The 18189-nt window shown below is 51.3% G+C and overlaps 3 protein-coding genes across 3 annotated transcripts in view; 2 read left to right on the top strand and 1 right to left on the bottom strand.

Annotated features, from left to right (window-relative positions):
- The first annotated feature begins 4222 nt into the window (after positions 1-4222).
- Positions 4223-5185, top strand: LOC114202836 (olfactory receptor 13J1). Its single transcript, XM_028096226.2, has one exon. It carries the CDS (start codon positions 4223-4225, stop codon positions 5183-5185), a length of 963 nt encoding a protein of 320 aa, XP_027952027.2.
- An 8594-nt stretch (positions 5186-13779) lies between these two features.
- LOC114202845 (olfactory receptor 13C7-like) overlaps positions 13780-18189 on the top strand; it is an 8230-nt gene continuing 3820 nt past the window's right edge. The window contains exon 1 of the mRNA XM_028096237.2: positions 13780-14670. Coding sequence (XP_027952038.2) covers positions 13780-14670 — 891 coding nt within the window. The remainder of the gene's footprint in view (positions 14671-18189) is intronic.
- TMEM8B (transmembrane protein 8B) overlaps positions 17097-18189 on the bottom strand; it is a 27020-nt gene continuing 25927 nt past the window's right edge. Inside the window, exon 13 of the mRNA XM_028096235.2 lies at positions 17097-18019. Coding sequence (XP_027952036.1) covers positions 17684-18019 — 336 coding nt within the window. The 3' untranslated portion in view covers positions 17097-17683. The remainder of the gene's footprint in view (positions 18020-18189) is intronic.

The following is an 18189-nucleotide window of genomic DNA, read 5'->3' as shown; positions in this document are numbered from 1 at the left end:
CACTGGCTGGAGGCTGACCTATGAGTGTGGATCCTGACCCTGAGTCACTTTCTCCAACTTTTTCACACCAATTAAGATTTCCAACTAGACTCTGTGTAATTGGGTCTTTGGGACATCATCCCTGAAGCACCCCAAAGTTTCTAAGCTGGGCGCATTTCCCCTTCTCCCTCTAAATTGCCTTAGGGATTGCACAGTCCCTTGGCACATAGGGAGCTTTGAAAGGTGTCTACTCCATTCGGGCTGCCTGCTCCCTGGGAGGCTGTCAGTCACGATGGAGCTGGGAGCTGCCCAGGTCGGGGAGACCCTGGCTGCCCACAGTAAGCTACTGAGGACCCTGTGCAGCCTTGAGCACGTCAGCATTTCCTAATTCCACCAAACCTGACACCCTTTAGAGAACCTCCACTGAATTTTGAGTACTTTGCCTAATTCCACCCAGTTCTAAAAGTTCCACTTAATTCTATCAAGTTGCAAACACTTCCCTGAATTCTGCACAAATATAGGCATGTGTTCTTAGTTTGGGAAGCTGGGTCAGTGTGAAACCCTGTGTCCTGCCCACCAGGGTTCCCTGTGTACCCATTTCTTTCAACTGTGTTCTCCGAGCTGCAGCTAAAGAAGGCTCCTGGTCTCTGAATTATCTTCTGGGAAACAGGAAACATGGGTCTGAAAGAGCCTCAAGGTAAGTAAAAAAGTGGACTTCCCCACAGGGGAAGGGGCCTTGGCTGGGAGTCAAGAGCCCCAAGGAATTACTGGAGCCTTGGCTTCCCCCCCAACTCAGTATGTGATGATGCTGGGCAAGCCCCTTCTCCTCTCTGGGTCTCAGTCTCCATATGTAAAAAGAGGGTGGTCTCCATGAGCTGCAAGACCCTCCGGGCTCTGCCAGGCTGTCTTCCAGATTGGGAACAGTTCATGATTGTCACCCAGCTGCTCACTCCCAATTTGTCTTAGCCCCCATGAAGTCACAGCAAGACAGGAAGAAGTTGGCTGTGGTCAGGCTGGGGACTTCAACTTGGCCTTCAGAACCTGGGTGAGGAGGGGAAGGAGGTGGCATCCCTATGGGCTGGCAGGGTAGGCAAGAGGCAAAGAGTGAGTGAGAGAGGTGAGCACCACCTTGGAAATGCCAACACAGGGCCATGGTGCACAAAGGAGAGAGGGTTCGAGCTGGCCTGGGAGAAATAAAAGAAGGCTTCCTGGGAGAGGTGGCATCTGAATTGGTTTTTAAGTAGCCTATGTCCAGGAGTGAGGCGAAGGCAGAAAGGACACTGTGGTCTCTGCAGACAAAGCTTCCTAGCCCTGCTCTAGGAACCAGAGTTCCCCAGCAGCCAGCCACATCCCTTCTTGGCCCCTCTTCCTATAGGCCCCCATCCCCCAGCTGAAGGAGAGACAGCAGAGCAGGGAAACCCAGCAACTCAGCACTCAGGCTAGAAAGCAGACAAGACATTGAGCTGATTCCGTAACCATATCCCTGCTCTGATGTTTCTTTCTCCTCCTGGTTCAACCCAAAGTATGCTCCCCACCCCAAGGGCTGCTCCTTCTCTCCTGGCAATTCCAGGGCCCCTGCTTGGTCTCCACTCATCCTAGTCATCCTGCTTGGTCCTCTGAAGCCCTGGCCACAAGTCCGAATGTCTGCACTACTGGTGTCTGCATGTGTGAGTGTGTGTGTGTATGTGTGAGAGAGAGAGAGAGCTAGTGCACAAGAAAGTGAGAGTGCCTGCCACACATGTGCACACCTTCACATGAATGACCATACAGGGACACACATGAGCTGATGTGCAGCACGTATTCACACAGGCGCATCTGTGAGTACGTGGGGCTCAAACAGTTGTTTGTGCATACACTTGTAGTTGGGAGCCATATGTGGGGACATGATGTAGCTGTGTGTATATTGCAACAGAGAGCCAATGGCCGCCCATGTTTGCTAGTGACTTTAGGGGATAGATTATAGTATGTGTAACCGTGCAAAGAGGAAGCTATGCAAGACCCGACTACTGCGGCTGCACACAATGCCACCTCTCTGCCATCCACGCCCCTGGCACAACATCTACTGCTACTGACACTCAGTTAAATAGAGGTGTCCCTCCAGGAGCCCAGTCTCAGGTTTCCCAGCAGTATCTTGGAGGGAGCTTGCAGAGCATGCTCCCCTGACCCCACAATGTCTCTAGACACAGTCAAGCAGAGGCAAGACCTTCTACCTGAGGACCCAAGGCTAGGGCAGAGCTCTCCCTGCTGCAGAAAGGGCCCTTCATCCCTGTGCTGGGCCCAGCATCCAGCACCCTGTGTTTGTTCTGTGTGAGAGGGAAGTGTCCACAGGGGCCACTCAGCCTGCACCCTGCTGGATGGTGTAGGCCCAGTAACGCCCAAAGACTCCATATCAGGAAGGATTTTTGTGACCCTTAGCATGGCTTGACAGAAAGAGAAAAAAAGGGGGGGGGGAGAAGAAAGGTATGTCCATGGGAGAAACAGGCTTCTTATCACTAAGGGCCCACAGACAGAAGCAGGATGAGGCTAGGCATGGAAACTGGAGAGGATTTCTCCCTAGGAATAGTTTGAATTTAGGGGTCTGGGAGCACGTATGTCCTCATTCATTCCCCTAATGCCTAGCACGGTGCCTGGTGTGTCATAGGAACTCAATCTCTTCTTCATTCTGGAACGGATAAACACAGGACGAATAAAAGGGAACTATCTCATGCAAGTGAGGTGCTCACAAGAATTGGGGTTCCCTCCAGACCCAGGTGTGCGCAGCGTGTCCCATGGGTTTATTGACATCAATGCCAGGTGCCCAAAACACTAAGGAAAAGTTGACTTACGTTCATTACCTGGTGGGAAGATTGGGGGAGAATGTGGGAGAAAGATGTTCACCCAGTATGATAAAAGGACCACCAACATTTGGCCCTTGACAGAAGCAAACATCTGCTGTGAGCATGATGTAGGTGTCACACAGTCGGGAGGACTGGATTCTAGACACACCTTGCCATGGACCCACGACATGATCTCAGTTTCCTACCTTCAGTGAGATCCAATAGGTTCGCCTCTCAGGGAGCTTTCCATGCTGATGCCCTACAAGTTCATAGGGCCAAAGCGGCTCTGGCTCACACCCAGAGAAAATAGGAGTTTGGGGGCCAGGCCAGCTACTCCTTCAAATTGCAGCTCCAAAGCCCATGATGAAGGCAGATTCTGAAGGTCGGTCTGCACACAGTAGCTGATGAACAGGCCCTGTGGAGGGACAGGTGGATGAGCCTGCTGAGAGGCTCAGAGTTCAGCAGCCCCTCCGAGGAGAGGCACAATGTATGCCTCATGCATGGAGACCAGAGCCAAGCTGAAGACACAACCAGACGTCTTCAGGTTGAGAAATAAAGGAGAAGGACATTCCCAACAGTGGGAAGAGTGTAAAGCAGCTCAGAGGCTTCCTGAAAGCCGGGAGAACCCTCAGGAACCATCTAGCCCAGGGATTCTCAAGTGTGCTGCCGTGGCAAGCAGAAGAAACGTCACCCACACAAACTGAGTCAGAAGCTCTGGGGATGGAGCCCAGCAATTTGTGTCTTAACAAACTTTCCAGGTGATTCTGCTATACATTAAGATTTGAGGACCTCTGATTTTCCCCCAAACTATGTTAGAACACTTATCTGATGTAGGGGCGCCTGGGTGATTCTTGGTTTCAGCTCAGGTCATGATCTCAGGGTCGTGAGCTGAGCCCTGTGTTCAGCTATGCTCAGCAGGGAGTCTGCTGGAGATTCTCTCTCTCTCCTTTTGCCCCTCCCCTCTTGTGCACATACTCTCTCTCGCTCTCAAATAAATAAATAAATAAATCTTAAAAAAAAAAGAATACTTATCTGCTGTAGATTAATGTAAAAAGAGGACCCATGGTCAAGTAAGTTTGGGAATTACATGCCCTATACCACTTTTGGAAGGTCACAAATCACATTGGCATATGAGAAGTCCTGCACTAAAGGGCTTTATTTACTTTTAATTAATTTAGTGTTGTCTCAGATTAATTTTTCAGATTGCCTACTAACATTTTCATTAACACTCTCTCAGGGAAATGCTGATCCAGATCAATGCTCACTTTTCACATGGATGAATTACAGCCCAGAAGTGCACAGACTGCCCAAACTCAAGGACAGAGTGTGTGTAAGAACTGGAAAAGGCCCTAGCAACACACTCCCACCCAAAAGAGGCTCTGTGGGCTCTCCCACAACCCTGCACCCTCTTTCCTTCCATCACAGCCATGTGCCCCCTTGAGCACAGCAATATGGAGCTGGTCAATAGGACAGAGATCTCTGAGTTCTTTCTGAAAGGATTTTCTGGTTACCCAGCCCTGGAGCACCTGCTCTTCCCTCTGTGCTCAACCATGTACCTGGTGACCCTGCTGGGGAACACAGCCATCGTGGCAGTGAGTGTCCTGGATGTCCGCCTGCATACGCCCATGTACTTCTTCCTGGGCAACCTCTCCATCCTGGACATCTGCTACACGTCTACCTTTGTGCCTCTGATGCTGGTCCACCTCCTGTCAGCCCAGAAGACTATTTCCTTTACTGGCTGCGCAATCCAGATGTGTCTGAGCCTCTCCACAGGCTCCACAGAGTGTCTGCTTCTTGCCATCATGGCCTATGATCGCTACCTGGCCATTTGCCGGCCACTCAGGTACCCCGTGCTCATGAGCCCCCGGCTCTGCTTGTCGCTGGCGGGAACCGCCTGGGTCCTCTGTCTCTTCAAGTCAGTGACTGAGACAGTCATTGCCATGAGGCTGCCCTTCTGCGTTCACCATGTGGTTAGTCACTTCACCTGTGAGATCCTGGCAGTGCTGAAGCTGGCATGCAGTGACACCTCTGTCAGTGAAGTCTTCCTGCTGGTTGGGGCCATCCTGCTGCTGCCTATACCCCTGACATTTATCTGCCTGTCCTACACACTTATCCTGGCCACCATCCTGAGAGTGCCCTCAGCTGCCGGACGCTGCAAAGCCTTCTCCACATGCTCGGCGCACCTGGCCGTGGTGATGCTTTTCTATGGCACCGTCATATTCATGTACATGAAACCCAAGAGCAAGGAGGCCCGCATCTCTGATGAGGTCTTCACGGTCCTCTATGCTGTGGTCACGCCCATGCTGAACCCTGTCATCTACAGCTTGAGGAACAAGGAGGTGAAGGAGGCTGCCAGGAAAGTGTGGGGTAGGAGTTGGACGACCCAGTGAGGGAGGCCTGGGATCTTCAGATTAGTAGGTGAGGCCTTCATAGGCCTACACTGAGGACAGGTGGGGTGCAGGGCTGAGTCTAGAATCTTCATCCCAGAAAGGCAGCACTGAGTCCCATTGATGTTGCCCCAGAATTGCTCACAAAGCACCCTCGGCTCCTTCTCTGGCATCACCCTGGCCAGCTCTCCACATCACTTCCTGTACTTTTACACCAGCTCCTGGCTGGCCTCAAGACCGCACTCCTAGTGGTCCTTCCACTCTGTCCTCCCTGGGGCATCCAGAGGGACCTCTGTGAAAGGCAAATGTGATCACATCCTCTCCTGACTGAAACCCCCAAAAGCCTCCCCCTACTCTCAGGACAAAGTGTAAGCTCCTCCGTGGGGCATTCTAGGCCTTCACAAGCTGGCCCTGCTGGTCCTAACCCCCAACCTTCTGCCCCACATTCTCCCACCTGAGCAGCCAGGTGTGAGCCCCAGTGTTGCCCAGCCCTGCCCAGCTCCATGCTCTTCCTGGTTCTTCCCACGAGGCCGCCACACCCAGCACACAACTCCAGGATGGCAAGACCCTCGAGGCCCAGCTCAAATGCCACCTCCACCAGGAAGCCTCCTCACCTGAGCTCCTCCTGTTTTATTTTCAGTGTTACTGTAAGAGCAGGGATGGTCAGAATCTACTCTGTCCCAAGGTCCAGCCCTGCCCAACCCTAGGCCCCCCATAGGTTTTGTAAATAAATACATGAACACAACAGTGTAGGGGTGATGGTGGCAGAGCCTGGTATCCTTCCTGAATCTGAGCAGAGCGGAGACAGAGTTCAAAGATGACAGGCATGACCTGGTGCCCTGGGAGGTGACAGTAGAGGCAGTGACGAGGCCCAGAGTCCATGATCCCCAGAGCGGTCCAGCCACAGGGGTACCGGTCATGCTGAGCAGCCCAGGGCCTATGTTCCCAACATCGGTCTTGAGCAGGAACAGCAACTGTTGCCATGCCTCCCAGCCCAGCATCCAGGCCTCACCTCACTTTGGGGAGACTTGCTTTACCCTTCCTTACCTCATCATAGGGATCCTGCCAGAGCTGCCCCTTCCTGGTGCTCAGCCTCTTCCCAGCTTTCCTTTCTGACAACCCAGTGAGCACACCGTAGAAATGGATACAGATTCACAGAGTATCTCCTTCCCTGCCTGCCCCCACCCTGCCTCAGTGGCACCATCTATACGATGGGGACACGGGCCTTGGCCTCCAAGAAGCAGTCCAGCTCTCCTGCCCCCTGCCACAGGGAAGCCCAGTCCTTGCTAGAGCCCTCAGTTCCACTCCAGTCCCTCTTTCTACTTCCCAGGTTGGTAGGAGAGAAGCCCAGCCTGCCCCCTGAAGCTCTACCCTCTCTGACCAAGCCACACTGAAGCCCGCCTGCCAAGATGTCCAGCTTTGAGGCCATGACAGGAGTTTGGACGTTATCATGTGGGCACTGGGGTTTACAATCACATTTACTTTTAGATAGCTCACTGATTAGATACCATTTTCCACCCATGAAATTGGTGAAGAATTTTTTAAATTTCTATTGGTAATGAAGTAATGCCCTATGCTGCTGGTGGGGATGGCAATGAGTTAATATAAACTTCCTGAAAAGTCAGTTGGAAGTATGATCCAAAGACTTAAAAAATTGCTAGACTCTATGACCTAACCCATCTACTTCTAAGAATTAGTCTCATATGATCATTAGAAGCATAAAGATTTATGAACAAGGATATGCATGAGGACATCAATCATAGCATTATTTGCAGTAACAAAAAGTTGTAATAATCTTAACATCCAATCATAGAAGAATGTCCAAATAAATACTGGTGGTGTCCAATGATAGAATGTGATGCAGTCTTCAAAAAATTCTTATTTTCTGAAGAATATTTGATAATGAGAAATGCTCACAATGTAATTAATAGAATAAAGCAGAATTCACAACTTTGCATTCACTATGATCCCAATGTTATTTTTTAAAGTATTTTTGTTATGGATTTATGAGTTAGTATATATGCAAAAAATCCTGGGAAACCAGGACAAAATATTAAAGAGTTGTTTCCACTGGGTGGAGGGGTTAAATAGGATTGATCAGTTAGAGCCAATTGTTTTCTTATTTAACTAATTCCAATATTTCCAATATTTATATAATATGAACATGACTTTGAACTTAGAAGTCATGTTCTAATTTTGAATTTAAAAAATAAGGTGATGCATTTTTAAGAAATGCAAGGTCACCTGGTTCCAGAATAGAGCACTGATGAGAAGGCCTCCAGCCCAAGAGGCAGGAAGTGAGGAAGCTGCTGCCCTATTCCAGTCTCTCATGGTGGGGATGGGAATAAGTCAGGGGCAGCCTGACCCACCGGGCAACCAAGCGGAGAGAAGGCAGCTGAGAAATACTTGGGGTACACAGACAACTGCAGAGCTGGAAGACAGAGAGAGAGGCCTGTGGGTTGCAGCTTGTGTTTCTGGCTTATTTGCCGCCCACTGAGACAGAGATGGGGAAGATGAGAGATGCAGGGGGATGGTGTTGAGTTCCAGGTGTCCATGGGTGGCAAGAGGGCACTGTTCCACGAGCACGGAGAAAACAAGTGGTAACAGTCTTCAAATGTTTGACTTTGACCTGGGATCTTGATAAAGATTCAGAAGGACAAATCACAGTATAAGGGAAAACTCTGTTGCTGCTGCTGATTTATTTAAGGCTGTGTTGTCGTCTTTACAACAACTGTGCCGGTTGTTAGTTTTTATGAAGGGAAGGGAAAGGAAACCTGTAGAGACCCATGCACCTGACTGAACCCTTGACTTAAAGTCCCTCAAGAGTGCTCACGGCCTCATACTCTACAGCAATGCGCCTTCTGGAACTTTCATGAGTCCCGATCCTCACAACATTCTAGAATGGAGACACCTCTTCTCCCAGACCAAGACACCCATGCCTAGGACAGGGGGCCCCAGACTTCAATCCTCGGATCCAAGCGACAGGGCGGCACCAAGACCCGATCAGATTCTGGCCAGTGTTTTTCCTGCACTCATCTCACCGCAGCCAGGCCCTCCCAGGAAAGCACAAGAATCCCGGGGTCTCTGAGCCCCACAGCTGCCAAACCCGCAAACTTGTGTAGTTCCAGAGTCTGAACTTTAAATTGGGCAGGGACTGCGAGGTTCCCCAGGGCACGGAGCAGAAGGCTATGTGGCAGGGGACCAGGAGGCTGGTCCTCAAGGCTTTGGCCCTGGCCCATCCCGGCACAGTGTGTCTGCCGGTAATGAGCTCAGCACTTGCCGGCTCTGCTCTCCGAAGCCCTGGGTCAGGACACCTGGCAGCCTGCTCCAGCTACCTGCATGTGCTCATGCCACTGGGCAATATGTATGATGAGGTAAGGACAATCCATCTAGCCTGTGGACTATTCTCATGAAATCTTCTTTAAACATGTGAAAACCAGAATAACTGCTTGCGAAAGAGGACATAATGATACAAGCAATACTGGTTACCACGTACTGATTACTTACCGTGTGCCAGGCTCTGTGCTAAGAGCTCTGCACGCCTCATCTCACTGGATCCTCAAAACAACCCCACAAGGAAACACTATGCTTATCTCCACTTTACAGGTAAGGGAGGTGAGGCTGAGAAAACTGCTAGCAAGTGGCAGTCTGGGACTTGAGCCCTGGTGGGTCTGACTCCAAAGCCCACACTCATCTGCTCTGCCATCCAGCGAAGACGTGGTCAAGCAGGAATCCTAGATCCAGGCATGTCAGGGAAATTGCAACAGAAGCTTCGGTCCTTTTATGCCCATCCCCTTTCTTTTAAAATAATTTGTGAAGCCTAAAATAAAATATTAAATGGTTCAAACTAGATTCGCCAGCCAATGAAATTGATATAATATTTACCTTGCAAAGTAACCCTAGGTCTGTCAGACTTCAGGGTTAGAAGTTGCTAGACAGAAGGAGGAAATGTTTCAGAGGTGACAGGGTACTAGAGGTCCCCTAATTGAGTGTTTCCATTCACAGGAGAAATCTGACCAAGGTCATACAGCAAAATCGGAACAAAGGCAACAATCAAACCTGGATCCTTCACTCCTGACCCAGTCCTGGTTCATGGCATCACCCTACCTTTCAGGAGGTCTAAAACTGGGGTGTGGAATTTGACAATTATTCTCAGAGACACTCGGTTTGCTATCTCGCATGTGAGACACTGGCAGATAGAAGCCAGGGTGGTTTTCCGAGTGTATTGGGAAACCACCTCATACCCAAATATTCAGGAGATCTCAGGTTTTCCTTCTCCTGGCATATGGTAGGATCACCCAGGGCCAGTGAGGTGTGGGTGGATGTGACCCATGCCACTTCTGGGGCGGGGCCTGTAACTGCTGGTGTGAACGCCTAGTGTGTCCTTCCCTAGCCATAACAGCTGATGACGTCCAGATGGCGGAGCCTCCCTCAGCCAGGGTCTCTGAGCAGCTTGACATGGAACAGAGCCCCCTGAAACGCTACAAAGGACATGGAGCATGAGAAAGAAATAAACCGCCGTCATGGTAAGCCACTAAGATTAGGTGTGTTACTGCAGCAAAACCTAGCTCATCGTCACTGACGCACCCAGGGAACAGCAGCTGCTCCCTGACGTCCCCTCCCATGCCCAGGGTGCAGAGTCACAGCTGTCGGTTACCCGGAAGCATGGTATTTCCTAGACACAGACTTGTTTCTTTGGGGCCATAAGCCTGTGGCTCCATGAGCGGGTTCTAATTTCCATGAATGTGTTATGATCAGACTCTTAAATTGTGAGGAGACCCACTCCTCTCTGAGTAGCTCCTCTGAAAGAGCAGGGAGAAGACCGGCACCCCACCCCCCTGCCCCCCCATCCCCCCCACCCCCGCTCTTCTCCAGCAATGACGACAGCTGCTTCCTTGGTTGCTGTGTGTGTGCTGGTGTGGGAGGTGCTCTCAAGGTGAGACGTCTGGGGGCGCCTGGGTGGCTCAGTTGGTTAAGCGATTGCCTTCGGCTCAGGTCATGATCCTGGAGTCCCAGGATCGAGTCCCGCATCGGGCTCCCTGCTCAGCGGGGAGTCTGCTTCTCCCTCTGACCTTCCTCCCTCTCATGCTCTCTACCATTCTCTCTCTCAATAAATAAATTTAAAAAAATCTTAAAAAAAAAAGGTGAGACATCTGGGACTGGGGGCGCGGGGATTTGGGGCAGCGGAACAGCACGGGATCTCAATGGCAATCCCCAGCACCTCCTGGGTGCAGGCACTGGAGGGCAGCAGAGATGGATCAGACACAAGCCTCTGATTACAAGAGCTCAGTCTATTGAGAGAGAGACCACACACTACCATGCAAAGGAGAATGCGATTACCCTGTGCTTAGAGCTGTGAGCATTGTGTTGTTGGGCTGGTCAGTCCTACTAGGGCATCTGAGCAGACTGTGCAGAGGAGGGGTGTGAGAGCCGAGCCTCGAAGGATGAGTGGAAGGGAAAGGCCGCTCCAGGCTGAGGAAAGAACATGAGAAGAGGGACGAGACAGGAGTGTGCGGGGTGACCATTAATGGGAGGTGGTCTGGTGAGGCTGGAGCAGGTGTACGTGAAGGGATGGAAGGAAGATGAAGCAAGGGGGCAGGCCGGAGCCTGTTCTCAAAAGCCTTTAAATGCCTCTGCCATTCCGTCTTGGTCTTTTTGTTAGAGACGAGGGCAAGGAAGAGAAATATGGAGACAGGTGGTTTCCCACCTTTCACCTACTTGAGACCTCCCCCACCACACACACACACCCCTATGTCAGGTATCAGAATTCAAGGTTAATATAGGTCATTTTGTAATAACACACCCTATAAGGACCAAACCCTTATACTTGCATCTGAAATGCTGTGGGCATAATCTAGACACATGAAGTCATAACCTAGAAAAGGTGCTTCCTTTTAGCTTCTTTACAGATTTCAAGTTTTACTTTGTCTTTCCATCCCAAGTTCTCAAAGAGAACCTCCGGTTTCTAAAGTCCAGAGAGAGGAAGGGACGTGTCCAAGTTCACCCAGCATGAGGGAATGAGTGTAAACTCTGTTAGGGCGGAAACCACATCTGCTTCTGCTGTATTCCCACCTCCTAGCCCACTGCCTGGCACATAGTAAGTGTCCCACAACTATTTGTTTAATGAGTGAACGAACGAGCCACCATCACACTCAGGCAATTCTCTTTTTGCCAAACCTCAGCAAGAGAAACCTTACCCTTAGTTGTTCATGTGTTTAAGATTTAAAGTCAGGTGCTGACTCAGATTAATCCGCTGCCCCTGTACGCTCCAGAAACCCCCTTCATAATCACCCTGATTCAGGCCGGAGGAGGGGAAAGTGGCACAGGCTCTGGGGATGGAAGGAGTCATGACAGAAGCTGGAGCTCTTGTCGGGAGGTGGCAAGCGCAGACCCAGCAGGAGCCCTGTGGCTGAAGATATACAGTCTTTGCTCAGGATCCTCAGACAACAGGTAGTGCCGGGCGGCTCACGAGCACCTTTGCGGGTATGTCTCATCTGAGCTACACAACGCTTCCATGTTTCAAAGGGACACTGAGTCTCAGAGAAGCCACGTGACTTAGTCAACCTCACACAGCTAATTAGTACTGACACTGGGGTGCAAAGCTTGAATATCTGTTGAGTGACTGCTCTTGGCAGCACTCACTGTGGGAAGTGTGGGAAGGAAGGAGACAGGGTCCTGCTCTCAAGTGTGGTAGAGGAGATAGTCACACAGCACATGGTAGATGAACACAGAGGGAGAGCAGAGGGCTAAAGGAGTGCAAGAAGGGGGCGGGTAACCCCTCACGGAGCAGGAGGGAGAGGAGGGACAGACAGAAGGAGCTGTGCTCTGAGGGACGAGCAGGAAGCCCCCACAGGGGAAGGAAGGGAGGACATGCCTCTAAAAGGGCACTTCTCAGGGCACCTGGGTGGCTCAGCCAGTTAAGCTGCTGACTCTTGATTTCAGCTCAAGTCATGATCTCAGGGTCCTGGGATCAAGCCTTGAGTTGGGCTCCACGCTTAGCAGGGAGTCTGCTTCAGGATTCTCTTTCTCCCTCTGCCCCTCCCCCCGCTTGCTCGCGCTTTCTCTAAAATAAATAAACTTTAAAACAAACAAAATAAAAGGGAACTTCTTGAGCAAGATGTAGCACTGGGAAAAGACAAGGTTTATTCAGCAGAGGGTGAGGCCACCAGCCCCTAACAAATGCTAGATGCCCCGGAGAGGAGGAATGAGGGGGAAAATCTAGCCCTGAAGGACAGACAGGGCTCCAGTGCTGTCACAGGACATCGGCCTCTCAGCCAACGCAGGAATGAGGAGGTGACTATATCTTCTGTATGTTAAATTTCATACTCAGCTCCTGTTTCTGCTTTAGACCAGGGGTCACCTGGTCCATAAGACAGCCTTCCTGCCTAACAAGACTGCCATGCCTTGGGGACATTAGGGCTCCCTCCTGTGAATACCTGACACTGGCATTTCCCCAGGAGGCAGTGAGACCAGCTCAGAAGAGCAATGAAAGCCACCAGGGAGAAAACTGAGGCCCTCCCCGACTCCCCCTTCTTTTTAGAACTAGTCACTGACTGGCAATGCCCCTGCCAGATTAGAACCTGGTTTTCCCTCCTCCTGCAACATCACTGCCAATATCATTTATCCCACAAGGCAATAAGGAGGCCAAGAAGGGAGTCATTTGGCTTGCATGACCACTGGAATATATATGTTCTTGTATGTTCTTTTAAAAATCAACGGATGAGGGGGCCGCCTGAGTGGCTCAGTTGGTTAAGAGTCTGACTCTTGATTTCAGCTCAGGTCATGATCTCAGGATCCTGTGCTCGAGCCCCACGTTGGTCTCCCCGCTCAGTGGGGAGTCTGCTTGTCTCTCTCTCCCTCTGCCCCTCCCCCTGCTCATGTTCTGTCTAAAATAAATAAATAAATCTTTTTAAAAAAAATCAACGGATGAGGGAAAGGGAAAAAAAAATCAACAATGGTCCTGCACATCAAGCTTACACGTCCTGTGGAGTGAGAATGATTGATCCTTAATGCCCAAAAGAACCACCAGGTAACCATCATCCATCACCCACGGGCCTGCAAGAGCTCGTATCATCTAATTCAGGGAAGAAGGGACAACAGCCTTATGATAGGTATGGTATGTTTCTATCCACTTATTTTTCTTACTGCTGTACCCACAGCACCTAAACAAGATCTAGCACAGAATAAGTATTCAAAGCACATTCAGCAAATGAATGAATCTAAAATACCATGAGCATAATTCAGCCATATGGAGTCATAACCTAGAAAAGAAGCTTCCTTTAACAGCCAAGAACTCTTTAGATTACGACAGAGTGTGCCAAACATGAGTCCTCCTCTCCTGTCTCCCCTGCCCCCACCATGGGGAGAACAATGAGGATCCTAGGGGGCTAGAATGGATCTCATCTCCCTAAGTTACATCAGAGCTGCAGAGCTGAGAGGGCCAGCTTGCAGGCCTGAAGTCCAATCTTCTCATTATTCAGATGGTGAAACAATCACAGAGGCAGAGATGACCTGCCCGGTCAGGTTGCTTGTTTTCCAGGCCAGCAAGAGCTTTTTCTGACACCTGTGTGGTCTAGACAGGAAGGAGCGAGAATGAGATGGCAAACCGGACGGCTGTGACCGAATACGTCTTGCTAGGACTCCGTGAGCACCATAACCTCGAGACGGTCTTGTTTGTGCTCTGCCTTGCCATCTACTCCGTGAATGTGCTGGGGAACTCCCTCCTCATAGGGCTGAGCATGCTGGACCCCCGCCTGCACAGCCCCATGTACTTCTTTCTCAGCAACTTGTCCCTCATGGACATCTGTGGCACATCCTCCTTTGTGCCTCTCATGCTGGTCAACTTCCTGGAAGCCCGGAAGACCATCTCCTTCCCTGGCTGTGCCCTGCAGATGTACCTGACCCTGGCGCTGGGTTCCACGGAGTGCCTGCTCCTGGCCATGATGGCATATGACCGTTATGTGGCTATCTGCCAGCCACTTAGGTACCCAGAGATCATGAGCGGGCAGACGTGTGTGCGGATGGCAGTGCTGAGCTGGGGGACAGGCTTTGCCAACTCACTGCTGCAGTCCCTTCTCACCTGGAACCTCCCCTTCTGTGGCCACAGTATCATCAACCACTTCTTCTGTGAGATCTTGGCAGTGCTGAAACTGGCCTGTGGGGACATCTCTCTCAACGCACTGATGTTAATGGTGGCCACAGTGGTCCTGACACTGGCCCCGCTCCTGCTCATCTGCCTGTCCTACATTTTCATCCTTGCTACCATCCTTAGGGTGCCCTCTGCTGCAGGTCGGCACAAAGCCTTCTCCACCTGCTCTGCCCACATCACAGTGGTGGTGGTTTTCTATGGAACCATATCCTTCATGTATTTCAAGCCCAAGGCCAAGGACCCTGACATGGATAAGATTATTGCATTGTTCTACGGGGTCGTGACACCCTCACTGAACCCCATCATCTACAGCCTGAGGAACGCAGAGGTGAAAGCTGCTGCCATAGCCCTGCTGGGGGGAGACCTGCTCTCCAGAAAAATGTCCCACCCTCGCTGTTGCCCTTCAACTCTATAATGCACAGCAGGCTAGGTCCATCATGGTAATGCCTTCGAATTGCAGGGGCTGAAACCCACAAGGGTTTATTTCTCATTCTCACTGCAGGTCCATTAGCAGTGGCCTGGGTGGGTGGGGTCTGCTCTGAATCATTGTCTTCATCCCTCCGGGCGTCAGGATGATAAGCAGCCACCATCCGGAACATTGCTGGTCACCATGACAAAGCCTGCACTGGCTCTCTTGAGCTTCACTTCCACATCTACTTCATCCGCCAACGCAAGCACGTGCCACAGCCAACATCAAGGGGCAGGCGAAGCACGTTCACCATGTGTTGGGAAGGAGCAGGAAGACTGAGAAATGTGTGAATGGTCTAATGGCTGCCACACTATCGCACAGTCAACCCAAGAGCCACAAGAGATTTGCCTTCCTTTTCTTGGACCATCACCACCCCACACATCCAGTCAGTCATGAGAATCCTAAATGGGTCCCCTCCTTTCTACTGACACTGCCTCCTCAAGCTTTCCCTCTCTCTCTCTGAAATACTTGCAACAGCTATGTCACCGGACTTTCATCCTGCAAACTCCCTTCAGAATCCACCCTCTGCACTAGCTGTCAAAAGGCCGATCAGAAAAAAATCCAAAAAACAAAACACCAATCAGATCATGCCACTCTCCTGCTTAAATCCCTCCAATGGCTCATTTCCCATGGAATAAAAACCAGACCCCACCTCTCCATTCAACCTCATCCCAGCTGCTTGCCTCAGGCCTGCTCCATCCACACACACTCTCCGGGTCCAGGGCTCCCCGAACTATTCCCAGTTCCCCAGCAAGTATCAGTCTTTCCTGCCTCTGTCTCCCCCTTGCTCTTCCCTCTCATGTCCAGATGCTTCTTGACCTTTAGCTATTATGTACTGGACCACAGACCAGGCCAAGCATTATTCTGTCCTAAGTGCTTTACTGATTGGGGACCACTTGGAATGAGAGAAATCTCAGTGGTTGAATACAATATGGACATGGTGACCAGAAAGAACCCTCTCCCAACATCTTGGCATTACAGAAACTCATTCAATCCTTACTCAAATCTGCCCCCCTCTTCCAGAAAACCCTTCTGACCCCCCCTAGCAGGGTGAGGTCTGTCCCAGCTCTGTGTCCCTCCTTAGTGCCTTCTGTACTCTGCTGACCCTGTCCTGAATCCCAGCTATTTGGGTTTATGCATCCTAGTGACCTGACTCTAAACATCCTAACATGAAGGACTAATATTTCTGATACCAGAACAAACACCAAGCCCACACTTCTTGGCTCACCATTCAGTCGGCCATATCACTCTGCTCAGGGCCCCAAGGAAGAGACAGAATTGCAGAAAGCAGAGAACAAAGGGATTTTTCCTGGCTTTTGAGCTTCAAAAGCCTAGGCTCTGAAGTCTTAACAGGAGAGACCGAAGGCACGGATAAGATTTGGGAGAAAACCTAAGTAAAAGGGAGGTTTCCCCACCTCCAGATTAACGCTCTAAGCTAGGGAAAAGAGAGAGGAGGGGATGCAGTAAGAGCATTGGCACAGAAGGGTCCCAAGAAGAGGCCCTGAGCCCCACTCCCTAGGCCAAACCCCTGGACAGAGTTGTAGGATCTGAAAGATGGAGCAACTCATGCCTTGGTCAAGTAAAACCCAGAGCAGGCCGCCAGAGTAGAAATGGCTTCACGGTGTGTCTGGGCAGCCCAGGCCTCACAGGTCTTTGTGGGTAGCACAGAAGTCGGGGAGGGCCTCAGCACTGAAAATGGTTATGCATATGGGAACAAGAAAGCGCTCTGGGATGGCCTGCCTATGCCGCTGACTGGGGACCAGGGTGGAATGATGGAACTCTCAGGGGATGGGTGCAGTGTGGACCCCAGTGACCAGAAAACAACCTCCCAACATCTTCCCATTATCTAAGATCCTCAAGAGTCAGCTGTGACCCTTGTAGAAAGAGAAGAAATCCCAAATGACAAAGGATGTCTCTCAGGCAAAAATGAGGATACTCAGGCAAAATGGGGGCTCAAAATAGAAGTTACGTTCTTGCGATATTTCTTGCATATTTGTGATTTGTACCTGCTAGTCCAATTTCCTGAGACCTCAGCTTCCTTTCCTGTTGGGTGTGGGCACCACAAGGGACGCCTGTCTCACTAATGTAAATCATCTCAGTACGTACACACACACACACAGACACACACACAACTCCCTACTCCCAGGGGCTGCAGCCTGCCGTGATGGGGCAAAAGCCTCCGGCAAAAGCTCCAGCAGCTCATTCCAGCTGCGCTCCCACCACCCCCGCTGATTTCCTCAGACCCTCTCTTTCCCTCTCCTCCCCACACCCTTTGCCCCAGGAAAAAAGGCAGCACAGAACCAGCAAATACTTCATTGGAGACACACCAGACTCCACCTGCATCAACTCAGGATACCAGTCACCCCAGCCCCAGCCCCAGCTGTCCTCCAATCCCCCTCCCAGCACGGCACAGCATGGCACGGCATGGCCCAGACGCTGCCTTGGGAAGGAAGCCTGAGGCCACAGTTGCTGAGATGCTGGGAAGATCTGGAGACTCAGTTTCCCCAAGATGGACTCCATTTCCTCGAGAATGATGCCACATCCTGAGAGGGCTTTGTCTCCCTGGGAAGGAATCCATGTCCTTAGGGGGGCTCCACATCCCTGGGAAGGACTCCACACCCCTAGGAGGGACTCCTTGGTCCTGAGGGGCTCTAGGGGCCTGCACAGGCTCCAGTCCTTAAGAAGGACTCCATGGATGCAGGAAGACTCCAGGCCTTCAGGAAGTGCGCCAGGTCCCTAGAAGAGCTCCACGTCCGTAAGAAAGATGCCATGTCCTCAAAAATACAACCTGTCTCTTATCCAGGGAGGGTTCCACACTCCCAGGAAGGGCTCTCTGCCCCTAGGAAGGGTTCATGTTCCCCAAGGGCCAGGCCCAAAGCCCCTCTCAGCTGGAACAGATGCTGCTGACAGTGGCCCCTCCTGGGCCCACAAGGCCCAGCTCCTCCTGCTCATTGATGCACAGCTGATAACCGCAGCCCCGGGCCCGGGCTCCAGATGGGACCCGGTGGTCAGTCTTGGCACGTGGGGGCAGTAAGAAGCCCACACTGCCAGCGATGAGCATATGCCAAATGCTGTGAATGTAGAAGTAGTTGTCTCGGGTCTCCACAAAAGCATAGAGTAGGACAGCACTGCCTGCAATAAGGCTGCCCGGACACAGGTAGAAAAGCCAGCGGCGCCACGTGGGTGGGTAGCAGTGCCGGCGGCGGACGCTGCGTACTGTCTGGGGGAAGCAGAGAAGTGGGACTCAGGAATACAAGGCCTTGGAACCCAAGCCAGAACTGGTCATTCTCAGGCTTCCCTGGAGCCCTGGTCACGACCCGAAGGCATCTGCCAAGTCTGGAGTGGGCACCACGAACAGCACAGTGATGATGACAGGGTCCAAGCCCATCT

Source organism: Eumetopias jubatus, unplaced genomic scaffold, assembly GCF_037043125.1.
Source record: "Eumetopias jubatus isolate StellerSeaLion01/CBP00866 unplaced genomic scaffold, mEumJub1_p1.0 scaffold_15, whole genome shotgun sequence".
In the NCBI taxonomy this organism is placed as follows: Eukaryota; Metazoa; Chordata; class Mammalia; order Carnivora; family Otariidae; genus Eumetopias; species Eumetopias jubatus.
This window is presented reverse-complemented; position numbering and strand designations above follow the sequence as displayed.

Bases quoted from the DNA above. Each gene is read 5' to 3' on its own strand.
- LOC114202836 (XM_028096226.2), top strand. From the start codon at position 4,223: ATGTGCCCCCTTGAGCACAGCAATATGGAGCTGGTCAATAGGACAGAG.